The 24,552-nt window shown below is 35.4% G+C and overlaps 1 protein-coding gene across 1 annotated transcript in view; it reads left to right on the top strand.

Moving 5' to 3' along the window:
- The window catches only part of TENM2 (teneurin transmembrane protein 2), a 1,565,317-nt gene that overhangs the window by 1,264,045 nt on the left and 276,720 nt on the right, over positions 1-24,552 (top strand). Inside the window, exon 8 of the mRNA XM_072398985.1 lies at positions 21,635-21,873. Within this exon, the coding sequence (XP_072255086.1) occupies positions 21,635-21,873 (239 nt within the window). The remainder of the gene's footprint in view (positions 1-21,634; positions 21,874-24,552) is intronic.

Below are 24,552 nucleotides of genomic sequence, written 5' to 3'. Positions count from 1 at the left end.
AATGAAAAAAAAACTCATTATCAGGCACAAAGACTTACCAATTTGTTAGAGGATCACTACTACCCAGCCTAATAGAAAGTAATATAAGTGGTGTTATGTAAGTAGCTTCTATTTGTCCTATAAAAAATGGCTGATGTAGGGTCTTTACCAGACAGGGAGAAGTATCTCCATTCATTGTTCTTTCAAAAATGTGACTCCATCTATTTATTGGTAGCCTTAGTTCATGTGTTAGAGAGGTACATATTCTGATGTACAACTTACTTCCTAATATTAACCCTTTTAAAGTACACTAATAGTCTGTAGCAATCCTCTTTCTGCCTAAAATGATTACTATCAAGAAATAGGTTGTTTTTCAAATCAGATCAAATACATGAACAAATATACATATAACATATTAGACATATATGGAACTATCTATACATAATAAACATTTGTAACTCAGTCAATAAAAATTAATAACTTGATAACTTGAGGTGAATAAAATGATAGAAACAGTGTTCTTCTTTTGTGAGATATTATGCCTGAAGGGTTTTTGTTATTAGCTACCCTAGGACAAAAAAAAATCTGGAAACAAAGCAAAGATCTACATAATAAAGGATCAGAAAATTCAAGGGACATTCAAAAAAAGGTATCAACCAGGGGACATGTGCCTCCATCGAAAATAATAGAATAGATACCAAAAAGGTGCGAACTGTAATTGGTTTAGGCATTGAGCTGCCTGGCTCCTGGGATTTGTCCAGCCCTGTAAATGTAAAACTTGCAGATAGAATGAGATTTGCAAAGGCAACTCCTTCAGATGAGGTACTTGAGTTTTAGTTGTGATATTACAAAGCATCACCTGTTAGTGGGCAGAGGTTAGAGAAGCAGAATCGCAAAAAACTTCTGTAAGCATTGTCGCACTTAATTTAACAGATCACTCTGTGACTGTCAATCAAGACTGAATACATGAAAATTCATGAAAATACATATCTGCAGGGCTTACAAGGGTCATACATTGTCTGAGTTCATAGTATTACTCTTGTATAGGAGAAACTCAATAAGGTATAAATGCAAATCAAGGTCATTCACTATTTCAAAGACATGAAAACAATATTATAGTTTAACTTTATTTCTTTCTGTTAACGTATTCACAATTGAAAAGAGAGTGTTCGTCCAATTACTTGAAGACCCATCAGATGTCTAGAGCTTGGGCCTCAGGCATAAAACAGACTATGGATGCATAATCAATTTAAAACATTTGAGAGAAAATGTTTGCTTCCCATAACAAAAACACTTACAAGGCTATATTTGTTACAGTGTAAATTATTTAAGGACAAGTTTAACACTGATGACACCTGCCCATGAGAAAAAAAAAAACAATTTCATATATTAAAAGATTTAAAAATTTTCAGGTAGTTTAAACAACTCAACAGCTATAACATTAAGGGCATTGTCAGACCTCAATTTTTTCAGGCTTTTGTATGCATTTTTACAGCCTGCAAGCACTTACAAAAGCCTTGTGAAAAAAGTTTGAATGAAAATGAAGGAGTCTGTTTTTTTGTGCAGACTATCACAGGCTTACAAGCATTTGTTCAGAAGCTCCATGTAGCTTCTAGGGTCGTTTGGGCATCCAAACATCTCCATAGTCTTGCAAACGCCTATATGAGCCTGTACAGGCTTTTGCAAATGCAATTTTATTTTGCCTGAAAACAATACTGGAAGCCTAGCTGTGCATTTTACAGCCACATTTTTCAGAAGCAGGTCTGAACATAAGAAGTGCTATGACCAGGTTATTACTGGGTCACTACATGGACATATGGCATGAAAACCTAAATTGCATGTAACATTTTTTGGTATAATTAGACTTAGAAGTCAGACACTGGATGTTTTACATTACTTTATACTTTTTCAGCAATGTCTTGATATGACATTGTACATCAATAAAAAAATATACACTGCAATTCATAAATTGGGAGGAAGATTTGTCATTTATCAGTGTCAGAATATAACGATTTGTATTATTTCCATCTACGCTAGGAGGTGATTAAGGCACTGTCAATGAAAGGTGTTGCAAGAAATATTGCATATATCATAATACCATCTGCCAACATTTATAATGCACCAATTTTAAATTACTGTATTAAATTGTCCCTTTAATGAATGTAAATGTAACTACTGACCTTTAGCAATGACAATACACTGTATTTACCGCTTAGACTTGCCAATAATAAACCAAATGAAATAGTTTACATTTTTAGGATAATCCCATAGAAGATTATTTAAAAAAAAAGGCTGGCTCTTAAATGTATTTTATGTTTGGTAAAAGTAAAGTTTCACTTTCATTGTTCCATGAAAATACACTGACATAGTACAACATTGAATACTGATTTTTAGACATTCATATGACAGCACAATGTGAAGGGGTGCAATCAGAAAAGATAGCCCCAGGATATGGGGATATGTTAGGAGTCAGCACTAATATACGAAATCTGAGTTCCACTGTGTTTCCACGGGTTTTTTTTTTTTTTGTCATTTTATGTTAAGTCAACATCTAGAGTTAATACTGTTTGTTTAAAATATTTGATCATTTATAAATCTATCAGTCCAGTCTGTGATTCTTTGTTAAGAATCTCAGAGACCTATTTATGAAAGAGGAAATTGAATTAAATGGTAATCTTTGGAGATCTTGATATTCCAAGGCTGAAACATCTCAGATTGGAACTACCAGACCACCACTAACAGGAACAGTACTTGTCAACAGAAAATCCATTCAGTAAATTCATTCAGAGCATGATTCATTGGGCCTTATTTATTAAAGCTCTCCAAGCTTGGAGAGGATACACTTTCATCAGTGAAGCGGGGTAATCCAGCAAACATGGAATGGATTTGGTCCAGGATTGAAAACATTTGCTAGCAAATGACAAATGAAGAAATCCATTCCAGCTCTGCTGGATGACTCAGCTTCACTGATGAAATCCTCTCCAGCCTTGGAGAGCTTTAATAAATGAGGGCCATGGATTACTACTTCCTAAATATGGTCTTTAAACTATTTTGTTTTATCAAATAGATTTGTATTTATACACCAGCAATCTTTGAAAAACATTGGCAATTATTGAAGACGGGACAGATTTATTATAGCTCTCCAAGACTGGAGAGGATAGACTATCATGGATGAACCTGGGTGATCCAGAAAATTGCTACAGCAAAGTATACTTTAATTTGTGAGGCATAATACTCAGTTAGTCTTCTAAGCTTCTAAGCCACCCTCCCTTGACTTCTCTGAATTGTAAATAGGAACAGATTATATCAACCTCCCCCATAGGCTTAAAATGAACTAAAATATCATGTTTAACAGGCACTGCTGCATAGAAATCCCGTACTTTTATGTCAATGGCTTATGACACTAGTAAATTTCTATCAACCTAAATGTAAACAGCACAAAGGAACACTAATGCCACAGATATCTTTTGCACTTTCTTAGTTATAGTCATCTAGGAAATGTTTGTTAGCCTAAAGCAGAAGTTGGGTATAAAGAAAGGTTTACACTATTTAGATGGCTGGCATAAAGTATGTGTTATAATTTATTTAAAATAAAATATATAATGTCATGACATGCGTGAATTTGTTGGGATTCTAACAGAGTTCAAGCTGTGTGTTATTTATATGACATTTGGTTAAATGAGTCAACTTCTGTCTGCCTTGACATCTGAAATTCCTCAGTAAATGGGATAAATATGAATGTACTAAAGTTGATTGCATCGCATAAAGAACATTGTGCCAAACAAACAAGTCATTTGTCCCAACAACATTTTTAATTGACATTCCAAAACTGTTAATTCAGATTTTTATATTTATCTGGCAGCAGTTAGGACAACACTTATCCCTAAACAATAGTGTATTCAAGGTAATATTTTACAGAACAAATTTAGCTAACTTATTCTCATTATATAGGTATTGTTACAATTGTTGACAGATGAAGGCTCACAATATTTTGTTTATTTCCAGTAATGTGGTATAGAGGTATTCTGTGATTATTCAAGCCTGCTTGGCCTCCAGAATAAAACTATTTGTTACCAAATTGCATCATACAAAGGCTATTTCCTATCTAACTCAAAGGCTTTTTGCTATCTAACTGCAAGAGGAAGCTGTCAAGTTGAATTTCCCAATCACAGAATTAACAATATATTATTTAAATGAAATACATGGTACAACAGCATGATTTGATTTGGTCTATTAGGTTACAAATCTATATATTTAATATACAGTGAACAGATTTACCTAAGAAGTTTATAATATTCACTGAAAAAAATGTATGTATATATATTATATAATTTTTGAATTGCTCAGATTAGCATACAGATTGCATGGTTCTCTGGAGCATGGTTACAAAAATGGTACTGGAGGAAGTGTCATTCAGCATTTTCTTCAAGTAAATTAAAGCAGAACTAAACACAAAAAAACCTACTTACCTTTAATTCCGTAGACCCCTCGATTGGGTCCTGTGCCGTTTTATAATCCAACTTTGTCCCAGCACTTCCCAATTTAAAACTTTAACTTAAAAAAATTATTTCAAAGTTGTTTTAAAAATGTTTAAATCTGTGACTTTCATTAGTAATATCTGGTGATCATCATAAGAATCTTGCTGTAAAAATCACAGCCTCAAAGGCTTTTTGCATTTTTAAACCACTACATTTTTTTAAGTAAAAATATCCAAATAATAAGCAAATATATTATATATTTAATAAGCAAAAAAGACACAGTTCTAATGTTTTATGCTAAAACATGTTACAAATTTTAATAAACAATATGTACTTACAAAATAAATGTTAAGATAATGCTATTCAACCTTAAATAATAACATTTTACAGCTCTTTGATGTTATCTTTATAATTTGAAAAATATGGGGTCAGTTACCTTAATTTGAGGTTAGCTCAGTCTGGCTTTTGTGATATTACCTGCAGAGCGTTAACATTGTGAAGTCAGTGCCCTTTCCTTACAGAAAGCAGCAGGGAATTAAAGATGTAAGGTTCCACAGAGCCTTTTGTGCTAAAGAATAACTGCATCATCATTAAACGCTGAAGCTATTGACAAATATGATTAAAATACAAAAGCAGAATCAAATTAACAGTCAGTATAACCTTTTCATATCTTTTTTTTTTACATTCAGTACTTTTGTAGCTCCTCATTAGAAGCCGCAATCTGATCAATGAAAGCAACAAAAAAGTAAATTTATCACATAAAACAAGAACATGCTTCTTTAAGTTAGATTAGAATGGTGAGGTGACTTCTTTCTTTTTAAATTCATGCTATGATACCCAGGTAACCAGAAGTGGAAAATTATAGATAAGTTGCTTGTCAACGATGTTCAGTGCCTGGACACTGTAAACAGTTATTTTAGGTTTATGAACATCTGAAACTTTTGTTTTCAGTTATGAATTAAAATAGAACTTTTAGAACTCGTGGGGGTTTTTACTCCTGTCTGGAACTTCATTAACAGATTTGCCCTTACTTACTTTATCTAAGAGGGAGACCTAGCCAGCCAGCAAGTAAAAAAAAAATTGAAGGTAACATTTAAAGACTAATAAAGTACTGCTTGTTGCTTTGTTCTTTTTCCCTCTCATTCCTGTCATGCTATAAACCTCTCTTACTCTAAGTGAATCAGCTGAAAAAGGAAGAGTGGTCCAAAATTCTAGTAGAGAGATATAAAAGACTTATTGATTGTTACAGAAAGTGATTAACATCAGTTAATCAGTTATTAAGTTGGGGGTGCCAATAATTTTGTCCAGGCCATTTTTGACGTTTTGTGTCACGTTTCATTACTTTTTTTCTCTGCTTTTTTGTGTTCTTCCAGTGCCAACAAAAGAAATAAACATGACAATACCAAAGCATTTGTATTAGCAAGAGTTGTCTGGGAGAAGTGGTGCATTTTCTGATGCAAGGGTGCCAATATTTTAGCCATGACTGTATGTTACATATTAAACAAATAATTGGAAGGGAATATCATTGTTGAAATAAATAGTCTGGCAACAGGATCTCATTTCATGTCAAGAAGCATTTTTTTACATAACAGGGTCAATAACCTTGGGTCTTTACAGGCATATATTCAGTCACAATCCAATATGTATCTTTTATTATTACAAATGTTTATTAAACAAAAAAATATAAACACATTTACATTCTCCAATAATTAATCTGTGGTTGTTTCAAATAGGCTTATAACAGTTCAACGAGTTTCACGGAACATAGTCTGCTTCCTCAGAAACATATTAGCCTAAAAAAAGTTTTCAAAATTTAAGATGTATAATACACAGTTGTGCTTTAATATCAGCACATGTAGGTAGTTCACTTCTGTTTCCACATTAAGTTCCTCGATTGGACAGATAGGTCAAGGGGTCGGTTCTTGAATACGTTTATAAAGATCACTGACTAGGATAAAAAAAGCTTTATTAATTTAAATAGGTTTCTTAGCAACAATTATCCATAATGGTTTTCAGAATTTTAGAGCTATGTGTGCACCACTGTCCAAGCTAATAGGAAGGTAACTATACCATGCTTTAGCTACCCATCACCGATTTCATTGTATTCAAATCGCTGCTGTAATGTGCTGTTGCCAGTAAGGGATATGGCATAGGTTGAATAAGTATAAAAAATTAGAGGAACGTCTTTGGGTTTTTAAATAACTCATGTCAAGAAGACATGAAGTACAAAATTCAAATGCAATTCAACATGAACTTGGCCTCATTATTGGCCCCTGCCTTCCGTAGCCATTCCCCATGTTCTGTACACAGGGTTGCCATCCCACTTTACAGTATTGCACCTAGTATTACAGTACTGCACCTATTGTGTTATTTTTTTTATAGCTCCTTTTAAAACAATAAAACACCTAATAAAAATAACACAGGTCAACAAAAAATTAGAAACCACAACAAACTTTTCTAAATCAGTTTTTCAAGCAGATTTTAGATTTTTTCCCTAACAGGTACAGTTCCTGAGTTATGAGTACTATTATAGTTAACATTGTACGTGCATGTATTTTGTACTAAAACGTAAGCACAATTGAAGTGAATGTCAATCCATCTTCAGTGTGAAGTAAAATAAGGCACACTGTGGTATAGATCTACTGAACAGTGTCAGTCAGGTACCATTGTTTCTTTAGAAATGCTTCTAGTATGATTTTCTTGTGTACTCGTTGTCTGGATTGTCGCGATACAGCATCCAGCAGTAGTCAGCCATCATAATTTCATTCCAGAAACCTTGGTAGCGGTGCTCCATTAACTAAATGTCCTGGTGAAAATGTTCTCCCTGTTTGTCACTCACCATACCAAGATTTTCCGGGAAGAATTCTAGATGTGAGTACAAGAAATTTAATTTTAATGACATGCGACAGCCCATTTAGAGGAATCAATGAAGATACGCCATTCAGATGGAACATGCTCTTGTGACAAACTGTTAAAGAGTGCATTTATATCATGACAGTAGCACAGTGAGCCATCACTAGTGAAGAACGTTGTCAAGTTATGATTTTGTTTTCTGTAGTGAGTTAAAGTTATACCCTTTGCCAGCAAGTGCTTCTGTTTAAGCCTTGAAGCAAGAAGTTCTGCTTTCTCTTTGTAGAGATTTAGATCACAAACAAGATCATTCAGCTCTGCTTGTGTAAAGGTCTCTGGTTCTGAATCTTCATCAGCCCAGTAGTCAGGATCAGATGATTCAGGGTTGTAACTGGCTGCAACTCCAGCGCATTCCTCATCACCTTCTACAGAAGAAAGTCCATCATGTGGCGGTACTGGAACTGGTAATGAATCATCATGGGGAAAAGGCCTAATTGCAGAATCGAGGATGGGATATACAATTTTGTGCTTAGTTTTACCTGAGAATCCACTTTTGTTGATGTGGCAAAAATAGCAGGCAATTAAATGGTCTTGCAGTTCTCTCCACACCATCTGGATTGCAAATGTCATTGCTGCTTTACACCAATTTAGCCAGTCACGCAGTCCGTTGGAACAACGGGTACAGATGTGCCCAAGATTTATCCTAGTCACCAAGTGGACAGCCCAAGTATAATTTGTATATCTTTAATAATTTGTATATCCTTAAGTTTAAGTTCTGTGGTAATTTGGCAACGTTGTGCTTTCGTCGTGAATGAACCACACAAGTAACAGAATTTGTCTGGATCATTAAGTCATTTTCTAGGCATGATGACAAATGAAATCAATTGCAGTTAGTGCAGTCTCTAACCTTAAAAAAAGAAAACTGTGGTAAAACTATTTATAACGAATTTCACACAATATATAATTAGCTGCATCACAATAACTAGACGTGCTAAGGAAAAACTGAACACAGATTTGAAATCCGCATCAAAAATACTACAAAGCCCACATAAAGTGATATCTGATAAAAATGACATGTTGACCTGTGTAATTGAAAGAAGAAGAGATGAAGTAAAGAAAAATTGCATTAGCAACACAGACAGAAATTAAAACCTAATAACAAAAATACCATCTGTCAGCTTTTTATTATGCTCTGTGTACCTGTTACAGATTTTACCCAAACTCCTGGTGGATGAAACTGTCATCACTACAGTAGTAAGTAGGGGAAATCTGAGAGCCTGGGATATCAGAAAAAACCCAACAAGGTTCTAATCCCTCACCGATTTATAGAAGCATTTCTTGATATAATATCTAATAGTATAGCAAGCACTTGCCATGAGAGATTTAAAGACTGCCATTGCTGACCTCTACTTCTAAGGATATTTGTTGTTTGGCTGCCATGCTGAACCTCTGGCATTCATTCTTTTTAGGTCACCACATGTATAGAGATGATAAATACCAACTTTCTCCAAGATTCACTTGCTTTGTGCTTTTTATAGTATGTGACTCAGGACTATTGAGGTCAGACAGCTAGTAAACAAGCTTTGTCAGAAGGAAGTGAGCAGTGGTAAGGTTCTGTATTCCTCTTATGACAGTACTGATGAGTACTTTAAACTATAGGCTATGTGTGGAAAAAAACACAAACTGTTTTGGCCTATAACGTAACCTGCTGTCCAATGCATAACATGGAAATAACTGAATATAAACTTATTTTCCTGTCAAAAACAATACATTATAAAACGATGTGAGTTTAATATCAAACCTGCACATAATCTTTTACAAATGTCCCCATGCTAAGTTTGTATAGGCCTGTAAAGCAGAACAAAACCTAAATTAGAAATGAATTGCAGAAGTCACAGGCGATAAAATGAACTTACCTGCCTGTCTCTTAATATTTATCTCAGCTGCATGCACAACTTAGTGTACTTTGTATACATAATAAAAAAGGAAAAAGAGAAAGAAGCAGCTTTTTGTGGTAAAAAATTATACTAGTTTACTCATCATGTTATTAACATCACTGATTTTTCAACTATACAAAATGAAGCTACTGAAGAAGACAAAAGGTTGACCAACAAAGTGTACCCTATGTTGAGTGTATGGTACTTTCATACAGAGTGTCTTATTTCCCAACGTGTTTCACCTTCTGGCTTCCTCAGGGGATATTTGGGACTTAAAATAAATAAACAGAAATTTACAGTCAGTGTAAGAAATGTACAATAACAGGATTACAATTGCAAAACCTTTACAATAAAATACATTGGAATTGCATTATATCTTAAGTACAATAACTGTATAATACAGGTAGAAAACAAGGTAAGTATTTATCTCATTGTAATAACATTGACATCATAATGGATAAAAAGAATAAATAGATAAATAAACAATAACTCTAACAAAATAAACTTACTTGTGGCCATGGAACCCTCCCAACTCTTCATTGGCCGACTCCAGGACCATTAGAACACAACCTAACTGTCTGACAGACAAACACACATATTCCTGGAGCCATTTACCCTCCCGACTGTTAAGCCCGACCTTCGACGGGCTAAAAAAAGTTGCTGTTTTGGTTAACCCCGAGATTTTCCATAAATTAAAATCCCCACTTACCTGGTCCCGCTGTGCTCATCCAGCGTCGTGTTCGTGTTCCAGCGTCGTCCTCCGTCGATCGTCGTCCGTCGATCTCCCTTTTGTGTGTCAAACATTTTTTATATTCATAATATCTACTAGACCCTTGTTCGGACATATTTCTGTAAGTTACAGGTCTACAATTTAAAAAAAAAATTCATGAAAAACAGTGGAACACTTTTGGTACAGAAATCTAGACCTCAGTGTAACGCTTAGGTGGTTAATAAACAAAATGCCTGAGCCTGGGTGCTATATACACCCCGTCTAAGACCTTCCCAGCCAAGCCATGAGACACTCTGTCACAGTAGCTTGGGATATTCTGCAAGTATGCTATGCATACTTGCTGATTATGGCAAAAGTCACCCATTTTAATGAGTTAAAGTCCACTTTAAAAACAAATAAGCAAATACACGAAAACATAGATAACACATATTATGTCCTTATGTCCTTACATTATTAAATTTACTTAGATTGATTGTCAAGTAAATCTGTGCATGGTGATGCTTCTAAATTTATTATTTAGTCATCTGGTCATCTAGGCATCAATGATATCTAGGCACAAAAGAGGTAAAGAAAAGAGTTCCCAGAAAAAAATAAATATGTGCTGGCCAACAATGTGTGCCTCTGAAACAGATTGTACTGAAGATTCAGAATAATCATCACTTACTTATTTTATACTAATTGCTCTTAATCACAGCTATTGCTCCAGTGCTTGGACTGATAGGCCGTATAGCCACTGTAATTCTGTTCAATATTTAAGGAGAGTCCCTATTTATTACATCAACTATTTTTAATTGAGTGAGCAGGAGTGAGCAGTTGTTGAGTGAGCAGAAAGAAGGAAAGGCTGAACCTGGAGTTTGTGGTTTTCCCTACACTTCTTCATCCATATGTTGGTTTTCCCAGATGTGTGGGTATAAAATGTGTATTATGGGTTAGAGGGGAGCTGGTACACACTTTTAGGCTAAACAGCAAAAGAAAGGCAAACACTAAACCAGCCAACTCCATCATTACTACAAAACCCTTGTAACGTGGCAGCCATTTTGTTTTAGATTTCATTATCCATTAGATTTTTTTATTTCTTTTACTTTAAAAGTGAATATTTTATTTGAAATACAACACAACAAAATCTAACCCCTCCTTGTAAACAATTAAACCTCCAATGTCATTGTTGTGAACATGTACTTTCTATATAAGATACTGAATTCAACTGTTCTTTTTTTTTACAACAGTTATAATGTAACTATAAAATAGATAGAGCGCTTATTAAACTCACATTATATCCATGATTTTTCTGCCCTGGACAGCACAATTATTTGCACAGAACTGCACATTTCTGCATCTCATTTGCTCTAGGATGTATTACATTTATTCTGATTTGGCCTTAGGGATGAAGAAAAACAGTTCATTAGGGCTGTGTGGCTCAACCAGACAGTTCTTCCTGTTTTCCCAGGGGCTTGAATGGAACAGCATTATTACCAAAAGGACAGAAGCTGGTTGGGCCTAGTTCTGTGTTCCATTGTCATCAGAATTGTCATAAAAATTATGCTAGAATCTCACAGTAGGTTAACCCATTGAGATAATGTTTGTTTTCAAAAGAGAGAATAAAGCTATAGTACCTATGTTTTTAATACAGGTAACTACAAAAAACCTAAAATGTAAATGTTCTTTACAAATTTGTATTAAGATTCACAGGGCTAGGTCACATGTTATGTCGCTAATATTAAAAAATGGGTTTATATTTTTTATTACAGGCAATTTCTGACAGTAACATTTCCATGCTGTTTTTTGCACTTTTGCAATTTTATTTGGTTTATTCTATACACACAGTTTAGATATTTATTAGGTCAGACAACAAGTCTCATCCCCAATGCGTTTCGCCTAAATCAGCTTCATCGGGGATATCGGAGATAGTTAGACCCAAGCTACAGTGTTTAGAAAAGGGAGAAGAACGTAATGTTAGTAGTGTGTTCCATAGCTAGGTAATTTGAACATTTATCAGTTGACTAAACCATTTAATGGGTTTTCATAATGTACATATGGACATCCTACATAGTTTAAGTTATGTGTGATCAAAGGCACAACATACAATATAGTAATAAGGGTAAGAAAATGGCTTCCAAATATATACCAATTAGGCCAATTTAGGTGAAACGCATCAGGTTGGGGATTTGTTGTCTGACCTGATAAATATTTAACTAAACTGTGTATAAACAAAAAGGTTTTTGAGTTGACCACATTCGGCTGTTTTTAGCTATATTGTATGTATCGTATTCCTATTGAAACCGATTAGATTTTGTTATCTGTATATATAGAAATTTAGAAAATAAAGTATATTTTTTACCAGTTATAATAAGTGCCTTCAAAAGCCTCTCTTTTCCCTCCTCTACTTTTCCCCTTCCTTGTCAATTGATATGGTTTTTTCTATATGTGGCTGACACTTTTACAGGTTCCCCTGAAATAACCTCATAAAAGCCGACTTGCTATTTGTTCTCCTTTTTCCCTTTCCCAATATGTTAGTATACTTGCTGAAGAAAAAATAGATTGGCCTATGCAACAGGCTGGGAAAACATGAGAGCAGAGGGTTTAACATGGTCAGGGCAGGTTCCCTCTAAATTCAAAGTGAATTGCTCCTTCAATTAACTGTCTCTGACCACAGAGTGCACTGCTCCTTTTGGGGACTATAAGGCTTAGTCTACACAGACTGTTTCCCCAGCGTTTAACCTCAGGCTTTTAAAGCCCATGTTTGAAATCCTCATGCATTACAATGGGTGAATCTACACCAGAACGTTTCCTTGAAGCACGAATATGAAATTTTTTCCTAAATGTTGCGAGTTGTTGTTGTTGTTGAGTTAACGCTTGTAAACGCTTCAATTGATTTCAATGGGACGCTTTCCCGCGGTTTCCTGTGTTTTCCCACGTTTGTGAGCACTTTATATGCCAAATAGTTGAAAATGCAGTACAACGCAATAATAACACGGGAAAACGCACAAAAACGCAAGAAATTGTGGTATAGGCATTTTCCAGCATTTTAGAGGCAAACTTTAAAACGCTAATAAAAGTGCATAAAACGCATATAAACGCAATAGGAATGTTTACATTCATTTTTAAAAAATGTCCATGTAGACCCAGTCTAGGAGTAGTTAGTTATGTTATCAACAGTACAAGTGAGAATGTCAGAGGAAGAAATGACTGCAGAGAAGGAAGGGAAAGCTTCTGCGCCATCTACTGCCATCAGCTCAGCGAACACAGGCATCTTATAAATCCCATAAAACAAGAATGCCTGTCCATTGTGGACAAAATATACAGACTCTGATGCCTAAAAAAGGATGGTGAATGTGAAACTTACCTCCAACCTCTTCCAGTTCAGCCATATGCCTATTGGCCCACACTATCACCCATCACAGACCCTGTTCTGGCCACTGCATACCAGAAAACTGTGGGACAACATTAGGGGAGTCAATGCCATAGTTCTTTCTTCACTCAGGATTTTTTAAATATATAAATGTCTTAAATTTGTATTTGATTCCAAATTGTGATTGTCTGGCCATTTCTGCCATTTGCTGCCTGTCAGCTGCAGCCTTTGGTCTGTGTATATTGAAAATAATAAAGAAATACCGGATAATTACAGCCTATCAGTTGGGGGCTTTTTCAAAACCACCACTTTTGCCCTTTGAATCATTCTGTTATTTTTTTGCCTCATGTTTGTTACCCCTAACTTGTTCAAGATAACAAAAATAACATGTTTTAAATAAAAAATGTTTTCTTGCAAAAACCTTTTTACATAACAAAACATACAGGTGGGTACACATTTCTTTACCTGTACAGCCAGGAACAACATGCAACAGTCAAATACTAAAGGGCAACATACATTTCTTTTCCTGAACTGTCCAGGATCTGGCCACAACCAACCTAACAGTCAGATACTGTGCCAGTCTGTACAAGAAAATAAATAAAATCTTACCTTGAGCAAGTATGATGGATGTGTCAGTGGGCTTCATTTAAAATCTAGATGCTAAAGGGCAAAACACATTTTTGTTTTCTGAGCAGCCAGACACATCATACAACATAAAGTGGACAGATATTGGAGGGAAAAACAACATAGTTCAAGGTCACAACAAAAATAGGATTAAGGGCACTAATCTGATACATTGTAGACAAAACCTTATACATGAAAAAAACAAAACAAGAAAAAAACAATAAAAAAAAACATATATAACATAGGGAATCCAAGATTGTGTTTGGGATTGTGATACATGACTGGGTTGGTGACAACTACATATAGTTGTATTACCATGACATTTCTCTTTCTGGGGACGTAAAAAATGCTGCAAATTGTCATAGATGGAGGCAGCCTGAATTTTGCCACAGACAAAAGGCGATGTCACAGATTCCAAGTGTTCACACATTTCATTAATACATAAATACATCCTTTTCTTGGACAAGTTGTGCAAAACACATGTTGCCTTCACCACCCTCCAGCATTTTCAGGGAGTAACATCATGGAGTGATGAATGCAGTACAATGCAGTTGTTAGCAAGGATTCAAAAGGTGCACTCCACATATCTTCTAACCTGAAATTCCACAACTGTAAGCCTGAGAAGCCTACTAGCCCCTTTTTCTAAGCTTTTCTCAAAGCTTTTCTAACCTGCTAGTAGCAATACTACCACCTTTGAAGAAAATAATCGAAGTATAGTGATACCCGAGCTAACAAAGATAATTCGTTCTGGAATCACATTTGTTAGCCGAAATCTTTGTTAGCCGAAAAGTGATTTTCCATAGCTTTCTATAGAAATTCCTTTATTTGGTTCTGGATCCTGCCATTAATTTAAAGATAAGTTTTATAAAAAAAATAGTAAAACGCACAATATAAAAGGTCATAAACTCACCAAAGGCTGGGATGAATAGCTTCCCAATTGGAACATTTTTAACATATTATTACTGTATTTTTCGGCGTATAAGACGCACTTTTTCTTCCCCAAAACTGGGGGGGAGAAGTGGGTGCGTCTTATACAGCGAACACAGTTTTTAAAAATAATTAAAATATCATACTCACGCGATCCCGCGATGCTGCGTACTTCTTCTCTCCTCTCCTCCTGGCTGCAGCGCGTGTCTCCTCCTCCTCCGAGCAAGGAGAAGCCGGCACACCATGAGTGATCAGAAGGGGAATAATCTTTCAGAATCTTTTTTTTCTAGATTTTCCTCCTTTAAAATTGGGTGCGTCTTATACGCCGGAGCGTCTTATACGCTGAAAAATACGGTAGGCACCATGGTGTCAGTTACTGTATAAAATCCTCACTGTGAGTTAATCACAGAGCAAAAAAAAAAACTTTATGGAGCCTAGACATTTATTAACCTCTCTAAAGCAGATCACCCACAACCTCAGCTGTGTTTAGCAAAAGATTTTTTCTGCAAGTTATGCAAACTGACCCTCCTTCACCCTCCTCCTCTGTCCAGTACAGGAGGTGTTCCGACCTTTTTATTTTTACATTTGTTAGCCGAGTTTATATTCGTTAGCAGAGTCTCTTAAACAGTGAAAAAAAAAATTAGCTGAACAATCGGTAAGCAGGGACACTTATGTATACACTATATACTAATGAATTTTTCTCCATATAGAGAATGAGTAACTCTCTACTGCATGAAGTGTTTGTAGTGGGTTTCTCCAAATGTTCAGTTCTAGACTTGACAAAACAAGCTCTCAGAACTTATCATTAAAGTAGAATTCCAGTCAGGATGACATGATCAGTAAATTGCTATAATACCAAAGATATGCGTTTTTTTCTGTGCTAATTCCTGCACACTGAATCCCGTTTTTTGTAAATAATTTCCACTTACCTTTTTCTAAGTTCCTTGAATGATTACAGGATCATGTAACTCCTACATTCCCCAAATCCACCATATTTGCTGCTAAGTCTTCTGGGTCCACCACACTCCTCTCTGTCCATTGAGGAGCCACTGATGATGTACTTCTTGTATGAGAGGTACATTGCCTATTCTGGGAATAGAGCTTGACTCTACACCATATAGTGGATTCGCAATGCAGTGTAAGAAAAAAAACAAAAGCCACCAGGAGAAAGAACAAAATGTTTTGGCAAAATAAACTTTGTGTGTCTCTCTTTGCAACCTCTATCATCTGAAGACATTTTGAGTTTCAGGTATTATTCCGCTTTAATCATATTTCATTTTAAAGAGTGATTACATATGAATTTTTCACACTTCTACACCACCTCAACCTAACACATTTCAATCCCAGAGAACAGATTTGGGACTAACTAGAAATAAATTATCATTCTGCAGTCATTTGTGACAAGGCTACCTGCATCACTTGGCATTGTAAGAAACAAATGTGTACCTATAATCTTGTGCATGTTTTGTCCACTGTATTCCAGGAGAATTCTATGCTAAACTTATTATCAGCTGTCCAGTTATTTAATAGGCTACAAGGCTGAATGTGCTTCCAATTAATTCATTGAAATTAAGTGGTTCAAATGGTGCAAAGCCCAACTAATTCATTGTTTTGTACAAGACTTCAGCTGTATTACGGCTCAGAAGAGCAGAGCAATAAAATATTACCTTGTTAATCCTGCACTCAAGTAAACTTTGGCCTATGTGATTGTATGTTTGTTCCAGAGGGAGGCATGTCTAAGCCAGTAGAGTGAAAATGTAGCAGTTCTAGTGGGGATAAGAATGTGGTTCATTTCCAAAACGCACGTTTTAAAACTAGCTTTTGTTTATTTGAAGGATATGGGATAAAAAGCACCAAATATTAACTTAATGTATATGGAAACTGACCTAATTCTTAAAATTGTTTATTGGTTTTAGTGTGTTAATGGAATTGCAAAAGTTATTTTCATATTTTTTAATCAAAGATTTTGATGCAATTAGGTCATGGTTTTAAGGTTTTTGTTTAGGAAATCTCTCTAAAGTGCAGTATAAATCATTTGACAATTATTATTGAAACAAGTGTGCTCAATAAATGTTTTTCCCTCTGTGTCTGTTCTTGTTGTAGATTTTCCCATTGCTTTCCATTCCAATGACAGTGGTCACTAAAACTAAGAAAGACAAAAACCTGGTGGGGGACACAGACAGTCATAACAACCCTGACAGGGGTTGTAAATTCTCACCCAATTAGATCTAAACTTGTACTTACTCGTAATGTGCAGCTGTCAGTGATTCTACATTGAAATTTTAGGATTCTGCAAAACTATCATACATTTTTTGAGCAAAGCCCAAAGTTGAGTCTAGTACAATAGGTTGCTTATCTCACACATTACTTTATTGTAAGGTACAGCTACACTACAATTGCCATGGTTTCTTACATTCATTCCCATCACTGAAGGTTGTTTAATGGTGGTTTTGGTTCAGAACATTGATCACTTTTTTCAGAATTGTGATCATGGAGCTGTGATATTTTCATTGGCTTTTAATCCAGCAGGGGATTTCAGGCAAAAGGGGCTAGAATACGGGGGATTTCGGCAACAGTATATCAGCACTGTCGCCACAATTAAACAAGCATATCTTTAAAGTGTTGATAAACTCTTAACAATAAAGCTCTCTTATTTGGCCCTTTTATTTTGTAAATATACTGCTGAAAGCATTTTGTTTTCAATTTGTTTTTGCACATTTTTCAAAATATGCAAACGCAACATATGCAGAAAAATCATGTCATGGTATTAATGTCAAAGATTCAGAGCTGTCCTGAATGTGCACACTTTCTGTGTTTTCTCAAGGTGTGTATTTAGCCATCTTAGTTCTTAATTTAAAACCTACAAAATAATGATTAACTATTTTGTGTGGAATAGTACTTCATAAGATCTATTTTATTTTGCCCGAACATGCACTGTTTACTGTTTTGGATATTTGGATCTTACCTTCCGTCAGATGAAACTGTTTTCCACAGAATGGGAAGTATAAGTAAATTTCTCTAATGGAGTCCTGGAGAGTAGCTAAAACCTGACAGGAGAATAAAACCCAGCCTCTCCAAGCGATATGGACGTATTAGTTTGACGTATGCTTCATTTTTTCAGTTGCAAGCAAGTCTCCATAATTAGGGTACCATATAAAGCTTTAGCTATTTGTCCCATGTGGCCTCCCTAGGACAGATGTATATTATGATAAAACTATTTAGAGAAATAACTATTTCAGTTTGGGTTCACATTAGAAGGTAATTTATGTTCTAATAAAGTATAAAATCTGCCTTTGCCAGAGTCTTGTTATGTATGATTTTATTTACCTGCTAGTCCTTCAGAAGAACCAATAAACTCCCACTACTAGAATGAAGATGTTTATATTTGTCTACTGCAGTTTGGTGTGGAAAGGTTAATTTAAAGATTCATTGAAGCATCATGAGACACCATTACTGTTCACACACTTATTTACAGATAATATTGCATTTTAAGCACATAATGCCTTAAAGTTATTGCATTTTTTTCATGAGATGTCATTTATTAGCAGGAGATTTAATTCCAATGCAAATGTAACTCTCACTTGTTAAAATACTAAATCAAGTTTTTCATTTATATTCAAAATATGGAGCTTGATAAATATGTATATGCATATGGCTGGGTGCAATTAGCAGTAAGGTAAGAACTTTAAAATATAGCAGGATGGGAATAAAATATTGCCCATTTCACTATTTAAAGAATAACAAATTGGTGGATAATTTCAGTGCATTTGGACTGTTTCAGAAATGTGTACCTGAAGTTCACTGGACCATAAGCTTTTCACTAAAGGCATTTCAGTTCCTTTAGGCAACCGTGACACAAAAAAATCAGATAAAATAAGTAGAAAATAAGATGGATCAGATAAAATAGGTAGAGAAATACTCATCTGTAGACAGCTAACCTGTAAATTGTAGGTTATGCAACATGTGTCTTTACTGCTGACAAGTACAATTTAGAAAAAATTGCATATACCTTGATGCTTTGTAGGATGTTTATCTTGATAGCAGTTTTTAAGTTACACAAAATAGCAAAGACTTAACATTAACTTGCACACAAAAACTAGTAAACATGAGTAGGAATAAAAGTAATGGGAAAAAAACATGGGTAACTTCTCAAATGTTAGTTTGTTGACATCAGTGTTTCTGAGCCACTGATGTAAAACAAATATCCAAGTCTCAATAGTTCTCTTTTTTTGGTTAATTTTTATTTCTAGGTTCAGAAATTATGGCATCCCCATTTCTTTCATTATAAATGTATTTAAATGGCCAGATGTAATGGTTTTGGGTTCATTTTATATTAAGCAGTTTTTTATGATGTCACATAGCTATTTCAATACACAGTCCTTGTTTAAAAAAAAAAAATAGATTCCTGTGACACCATGGTGAAACTTACAAAAAAGCATATCAGAGATGCCTACTATAAGGTACAATCTGATATGATGGACATTTTAGACAGGTAGGCCTGGAGCATACGAGAGAGGGAGTATAGTGGAAGGCCGGCATGACTGGGCAGACAGGAGAGGAGACAGCAGAGGGTTAATTGTTAGAGAAAGAATGTGCGGGAGAAGGGGAGTGGGAGGGGGGATGTAGAGAGGGGATGATAGGAGGGGTCAGTAGGAGTTAAAAAGGTCAGTAAACGGAAACAGAAAACGGAATCCTTTTTCACAAGAGACAGCAGAAAGGGAAAATTTTTTCCACCCTCCCTCCCCCTTTTTACATTTTGGTTGCTAGGAATGTCAAATGATGTTTTGGCGGTTGAGGTTCTCAGGGGGAGTGTGCTTTTTGTTGATAATTATGTTGTGGGGACCCATCTAAGGTATGAAGTCCCCGGTTTGGTTTGACGGTTTGGTAAATTTGTTGGTGGGGTCTGCACAAGTAAGGTCATTGCGTTTCCGAGCTGGGTGTATGGGCAGCTGGGAGCAATTGTTTGTAAGGTGCAGAGCCCAAGGTTTTACAAGTGGTGGACCTCCAAGGTCCTGCAACTAGTAAACAATAATTCAGAGTGTATTGTAATGTTATTGTTGATTTGTATCTTTTTTATATTATTACATATTTATTTGTTCAGTTGAGTATTTTACATATTTCTAATGGTTATTTATATATATATTTCTATTTTTAATATTTTGTTGTACTATTTCTTATTCGTTAATAATATGTTATTTATTAATAATTGGTTATCAAAAGGCCTGCGGGCCATTTAAGCATTGTTTGTGTGATTTAATGTGTATAAATGGGGGGTTTAAACAAAAGGGGGGTGGGGGGGAATTTAGTGGTAAAGTGTGGTGGGAAATGTTTATTGGATAAGTTTTGGTGGAAAAGTTTGGGAAAAGATTAAGGAAGGGTTAGTTTGGTGGTGGGGGTAGGCAAGTTGACAGAGCTATGTTTTGCCGCAGTCAAGATTTAGACAAAAGAAGTGGAAAGTCTCTTTTTTTTATTTGAGTTTTATTTTTTTATTTTTTATGCAACATAGCAGAATGCAGAACACACTTTTGTTTCATTTCTGGTATCTGAAATATGCCAAGAATGAAGCTGTGGGTCAGGGATAATGGAACTGTTCTAATGCACAGGAGTTACATCATTTTTGGAAAATTTGGAAAGGGGAAAATTGATTATATGTGGGTGAATGGGGCATGATGGGCAGGGTAAAAAACTCTGTCATATTTTTGTGCTCCTAATAGAAAAAATGACCATATTTCTTCAATATATGTATCTAGTTAAAAGCAGTTTAAAGAAAGTGAACAATTATTTGTTGAGTATAAAAGTGAATGTAATTTTAAACAGTTTTGTTTTAATGTTTATTTAAATGTAGTTCTAATTTCCATTCCTTTTACAGCAGTGTAACTGTTCATTAATGTGTGGGTAGTTCATATATATATATATATATATATATATACACTGCAGTTTACAGATTTAATAAGAAATAGAACATGTAGTATTGTGCTTTTTTCACAAGTTGTAAACTAAATCACTGCTAAAGTAGTTTTGAAAGTAATTTTTCAATTTTTTAAATCTTAGGTATTAATAAAATTATTGGTGACAACATTCTGGCTATTTTACCAATTGCTTTCCTGTACTGTTATTGTGTTGCACATGCTTCTATTAGAAACTATAAGGGACTGTGCTAGCGCTTGCTGTTGCATGGCACAGTTCATTATTGTCATTATACAAATCAGCCCTGACCAATCTGCAGTTGACTCTGAAGCAAGTGTATGTAGACAGGATGTGATCGAAAAAAACAGTAGAGGAAATCAACAGCATCTACTATCTAAAGGAAGATAAAATCAACAGTAATTTCATACACAATTGGCAGTTGCATGTGATTTTCAAGCCCTAATAAAGTGAAAAGCAACGCATTCACATCAATTTGTTTACACAGTGCGCCAAGGTAAATATCATCTCGATGTTTATCCCATGCATTACATAACAAAATATTGAAAAAGAGTGAAAACTCAAGTATTAAATGCACAATGGACATATAAGCATTGAATAGATGTATCATAAATATACATTAATGCATGCATTTAGGGGTGAAATTATTAATTAATTTTAGATTAGATTTGAGTATTTATCTGCTTTAGTCAGGTCAGTGGAACATTATTCCTAGGCAATGCGCAGACATAGGTTTGCTTGGGCATTCTATGCCTTTCCCTTGCCACCTCTTATTTCAGCCTCATGAGAGCACAATATAAATGTCAATCAGGTTTTTTGTCTCTGTTCTTTTCAGGCACTTCTTGTTTAAGACATCGTCTGGAACAACTCCTTTATTCAGCAGCTCCTCTCCTGGATATCCGCTGACATCGGGAACAGTATACACACCTCCACCAAGGCTGCTACCCAGAAACACTTTCTCCAGAAATGCCTTCAAATTAAAGAAGCCGTCCAAGTATTGCAGCTGGAAATGTGCTGCATTATCAGCCATCGCTGCAGCTGTTCTTCTTGCTATTCTCCTGGCTTATTTCATCGGTAATTTTATTTTATGTGTTTACTAACAGCACTAATGCTATTCAGTTATTGTGATTTTTCAACAGTGCGCTCCCAAGATTCATTTAGTGCCAAGAGGTCAGTGTTACAAGGTATCATTCCATCCATGCAACTAAAGAAAAAAAAATTAAAAAGCATTGCTTTTTATTATTTTAGTAAAATCATGCAATAAATCTTTCAGCAGAATATTTAAAAAAAAACTTACTAGGTGAAAGGCTTTTTGTAGCAGAGGAGACACACTGTTTTCGTGCATGTATCCTGTTTGCAAACTTCTTTGGTGTTCTGGCACTAACAACCATCAGTATATGGGAAGACATGGTTACATAGTAGGTTATGTTAAAAATGTCAGTCAAGTTCAACCACTAGGAAATAAACATATCCCAAATATAAAATCCTATAAGACATAGTTGGTCCAGAGGAAGGCAAAAAAACCCTGGTACAATTTGCTTCAACAGGGGAAAAAATTAATTCCTGATTCCATGAGGCAATTGGATGTTCCCTGGATCAACAGTCACTGTTATTTTTACTTTAAAGCCTTAATACCCAATTAAATTCTGTGCTTCTAGAAAAACATCCAGCTTTTTCTTGAAGCAATCTATAGTAGTTGCTGAAATTACTTCCTGCAGGAGCTGATTTCACATTTTCACAGACCTTACAGTGAAGAATCCCTTCCTTATCCAGAGCTTAAACTTCTTTTCCTCCAGACGCAAGGAGTGCCCTCTTGTTCTTTGTAATGATCTCAAAGTGAATAATGGTGAAGAGAGTTCTCTATATGGACCATTTATATATTTATACAGGGTGATCATATCCCCCCTTAAACATCTCTTCTAAAGGGAGAATAGATTCAGTTCAGCTAATCTCTCCTCATAGCTGAGCTCCTCCATTCCTTTTATTAATTTAGTTGCCATTCTCTGATCTCTCTCCAATTCCACAATGTCCTTTTTGTGAATTGGTGCCCAAAACTGGACTGCATATTCCAGATGTGGTCTGACCAATGCTTTGTACAGGGGCAGGATAATGTCTCCACCTCTGCAGTCTTTTCCTCTTTTATTACAAGAAAATACTTTACTAGCTTTGGATATTGCAGCTTGGCATTGCGTGCTGTTATTAAGTCTATGATCTACCAAAACCCCCAGATCCTTTTCCATTTCTGACTCCCCCAAATGTATTCCCCCTAGACAGTATGAAGCATGCATGTTGTTAGCTCCCAAGTGCATAATTTTACATTTATCCATATTAAATGTAATTTGCCACTTGGCTGCCCAATCAAACAGTACATACAGGTCGGCCTGTAGATTATAGACATCCTGTAGGGACTTAATTCCATTACATAGTTTGGTGTCATNTGCAAACACAGAAATGGTACTTTTAATCCCAAACTCTATATCATTTTTTAAAGATGTTAAACAGTAAAGGTCCCAACACTGAACCCTAGGGTACACCACTAATACCCTTAGACCATTAGACTTGAGAGTATGAATCAATAATTAAAACTCTCTGGATGTGGTGTTAAGGCCAGTTCTCTATCCATTTACAAATTGACTTTTCTAAACCTATTGACCCTAACTTGCATATTAACTGTCTGTGGGGTACAGTGTCAAATGCTTTAGTACACTATATCAACTGCTACTCCCCTGTCTACCTGTTTAATTACTTCCCCATAAAAAGAGTGTAAATTTGTTTGACAACTTCTGTCTTTCTTGAATGTCTTCTTGTCACTTATATTATTATTTTCTAGCAGAAACTCCTCAATGTGGCTCTTTATCATACTCTCTAGGACCTTTCCAACTATGAACGTTAATCTGGTCTGTAGTTACTTTGCTCCATCTTTGAAGATAGGAACCACATTGGTCTTACGCCAATCCATCGGTACCTTGCCAGTGACTAAGAAGTCCCTAAAAATAGAATAGAAATAATGGCTTTGAAATAACTGAGCTCAGCTCTTTGAGGACACCTGCAACTGTCCCAACTGTTTCTCAATCATATCAATTCTGAGCCATTGTGACTCATTTAAGGCAGTGACATTGCTATTATGAATTTGGACTTGAGCTCTGCCATTTTCCTTCATGTACACAGAGCTAAAAAAAAGTGTTTTATGTTGATATTTATGGTACTTACAGTGATATCACCGGCTAGCTGGTTGCATAGCAACCTGATTTTTTCATTGGCAATGGTCAATGTGGACTGTGTAACCCTTCCCCCGCCCCCAACCACTTTACTACAACCAACATAACAACGTAACAGACAGAACAGGAAGTTTGAGATTTTTATGCATATAGTAGTGTGCAAATTTTATTGGAACTGCAATATATAGTGGATCCTAATCCTTGTACCATGCTAGTATCAATCTCATATAACCAGTATACAGCCCTAACATATAGGCCAATAAACCAAAATGGAGAAATTAATTTTCGTATTTTTGGTATATGCAAGTTGATGTGTATTTTGTGTGCCATAATTCCTTTTTATGTGTCATATTTTGCAGTATTACTGTCTGTGCTGACAGCTTACAAACCTTTTCAACAAATTCACACAGGATAACTCAAGGTGTCCCTACTGGTTGGGTTATAATTGTGAATAGTATGTTATGGCAGGGTGTAATATGTAGACATGTTGTGCTGAGCACTTAGTTAGCGTTTATTAAAAATAAAGCCTGAAAGC

The sequence above is a fragment of the Pyxicephalus adspersus genome, chromosome 2, assembly GCF_032062135.1.
Source record: "Pyxicephalus adspersus chromosome 2, UCB_Pads_2.0, whole genome shotgun sequence".
NCBI classification, from domain to species: Eukaryota; Metazoa; Chordata; class Amphibia; order Anura; family Pyxicephalidae; genus Pyxicephalus; species Pyxicephalus adspersus.
This window is presented reverse-complemented; position numbering and strand designations above follow the sequence as displayed.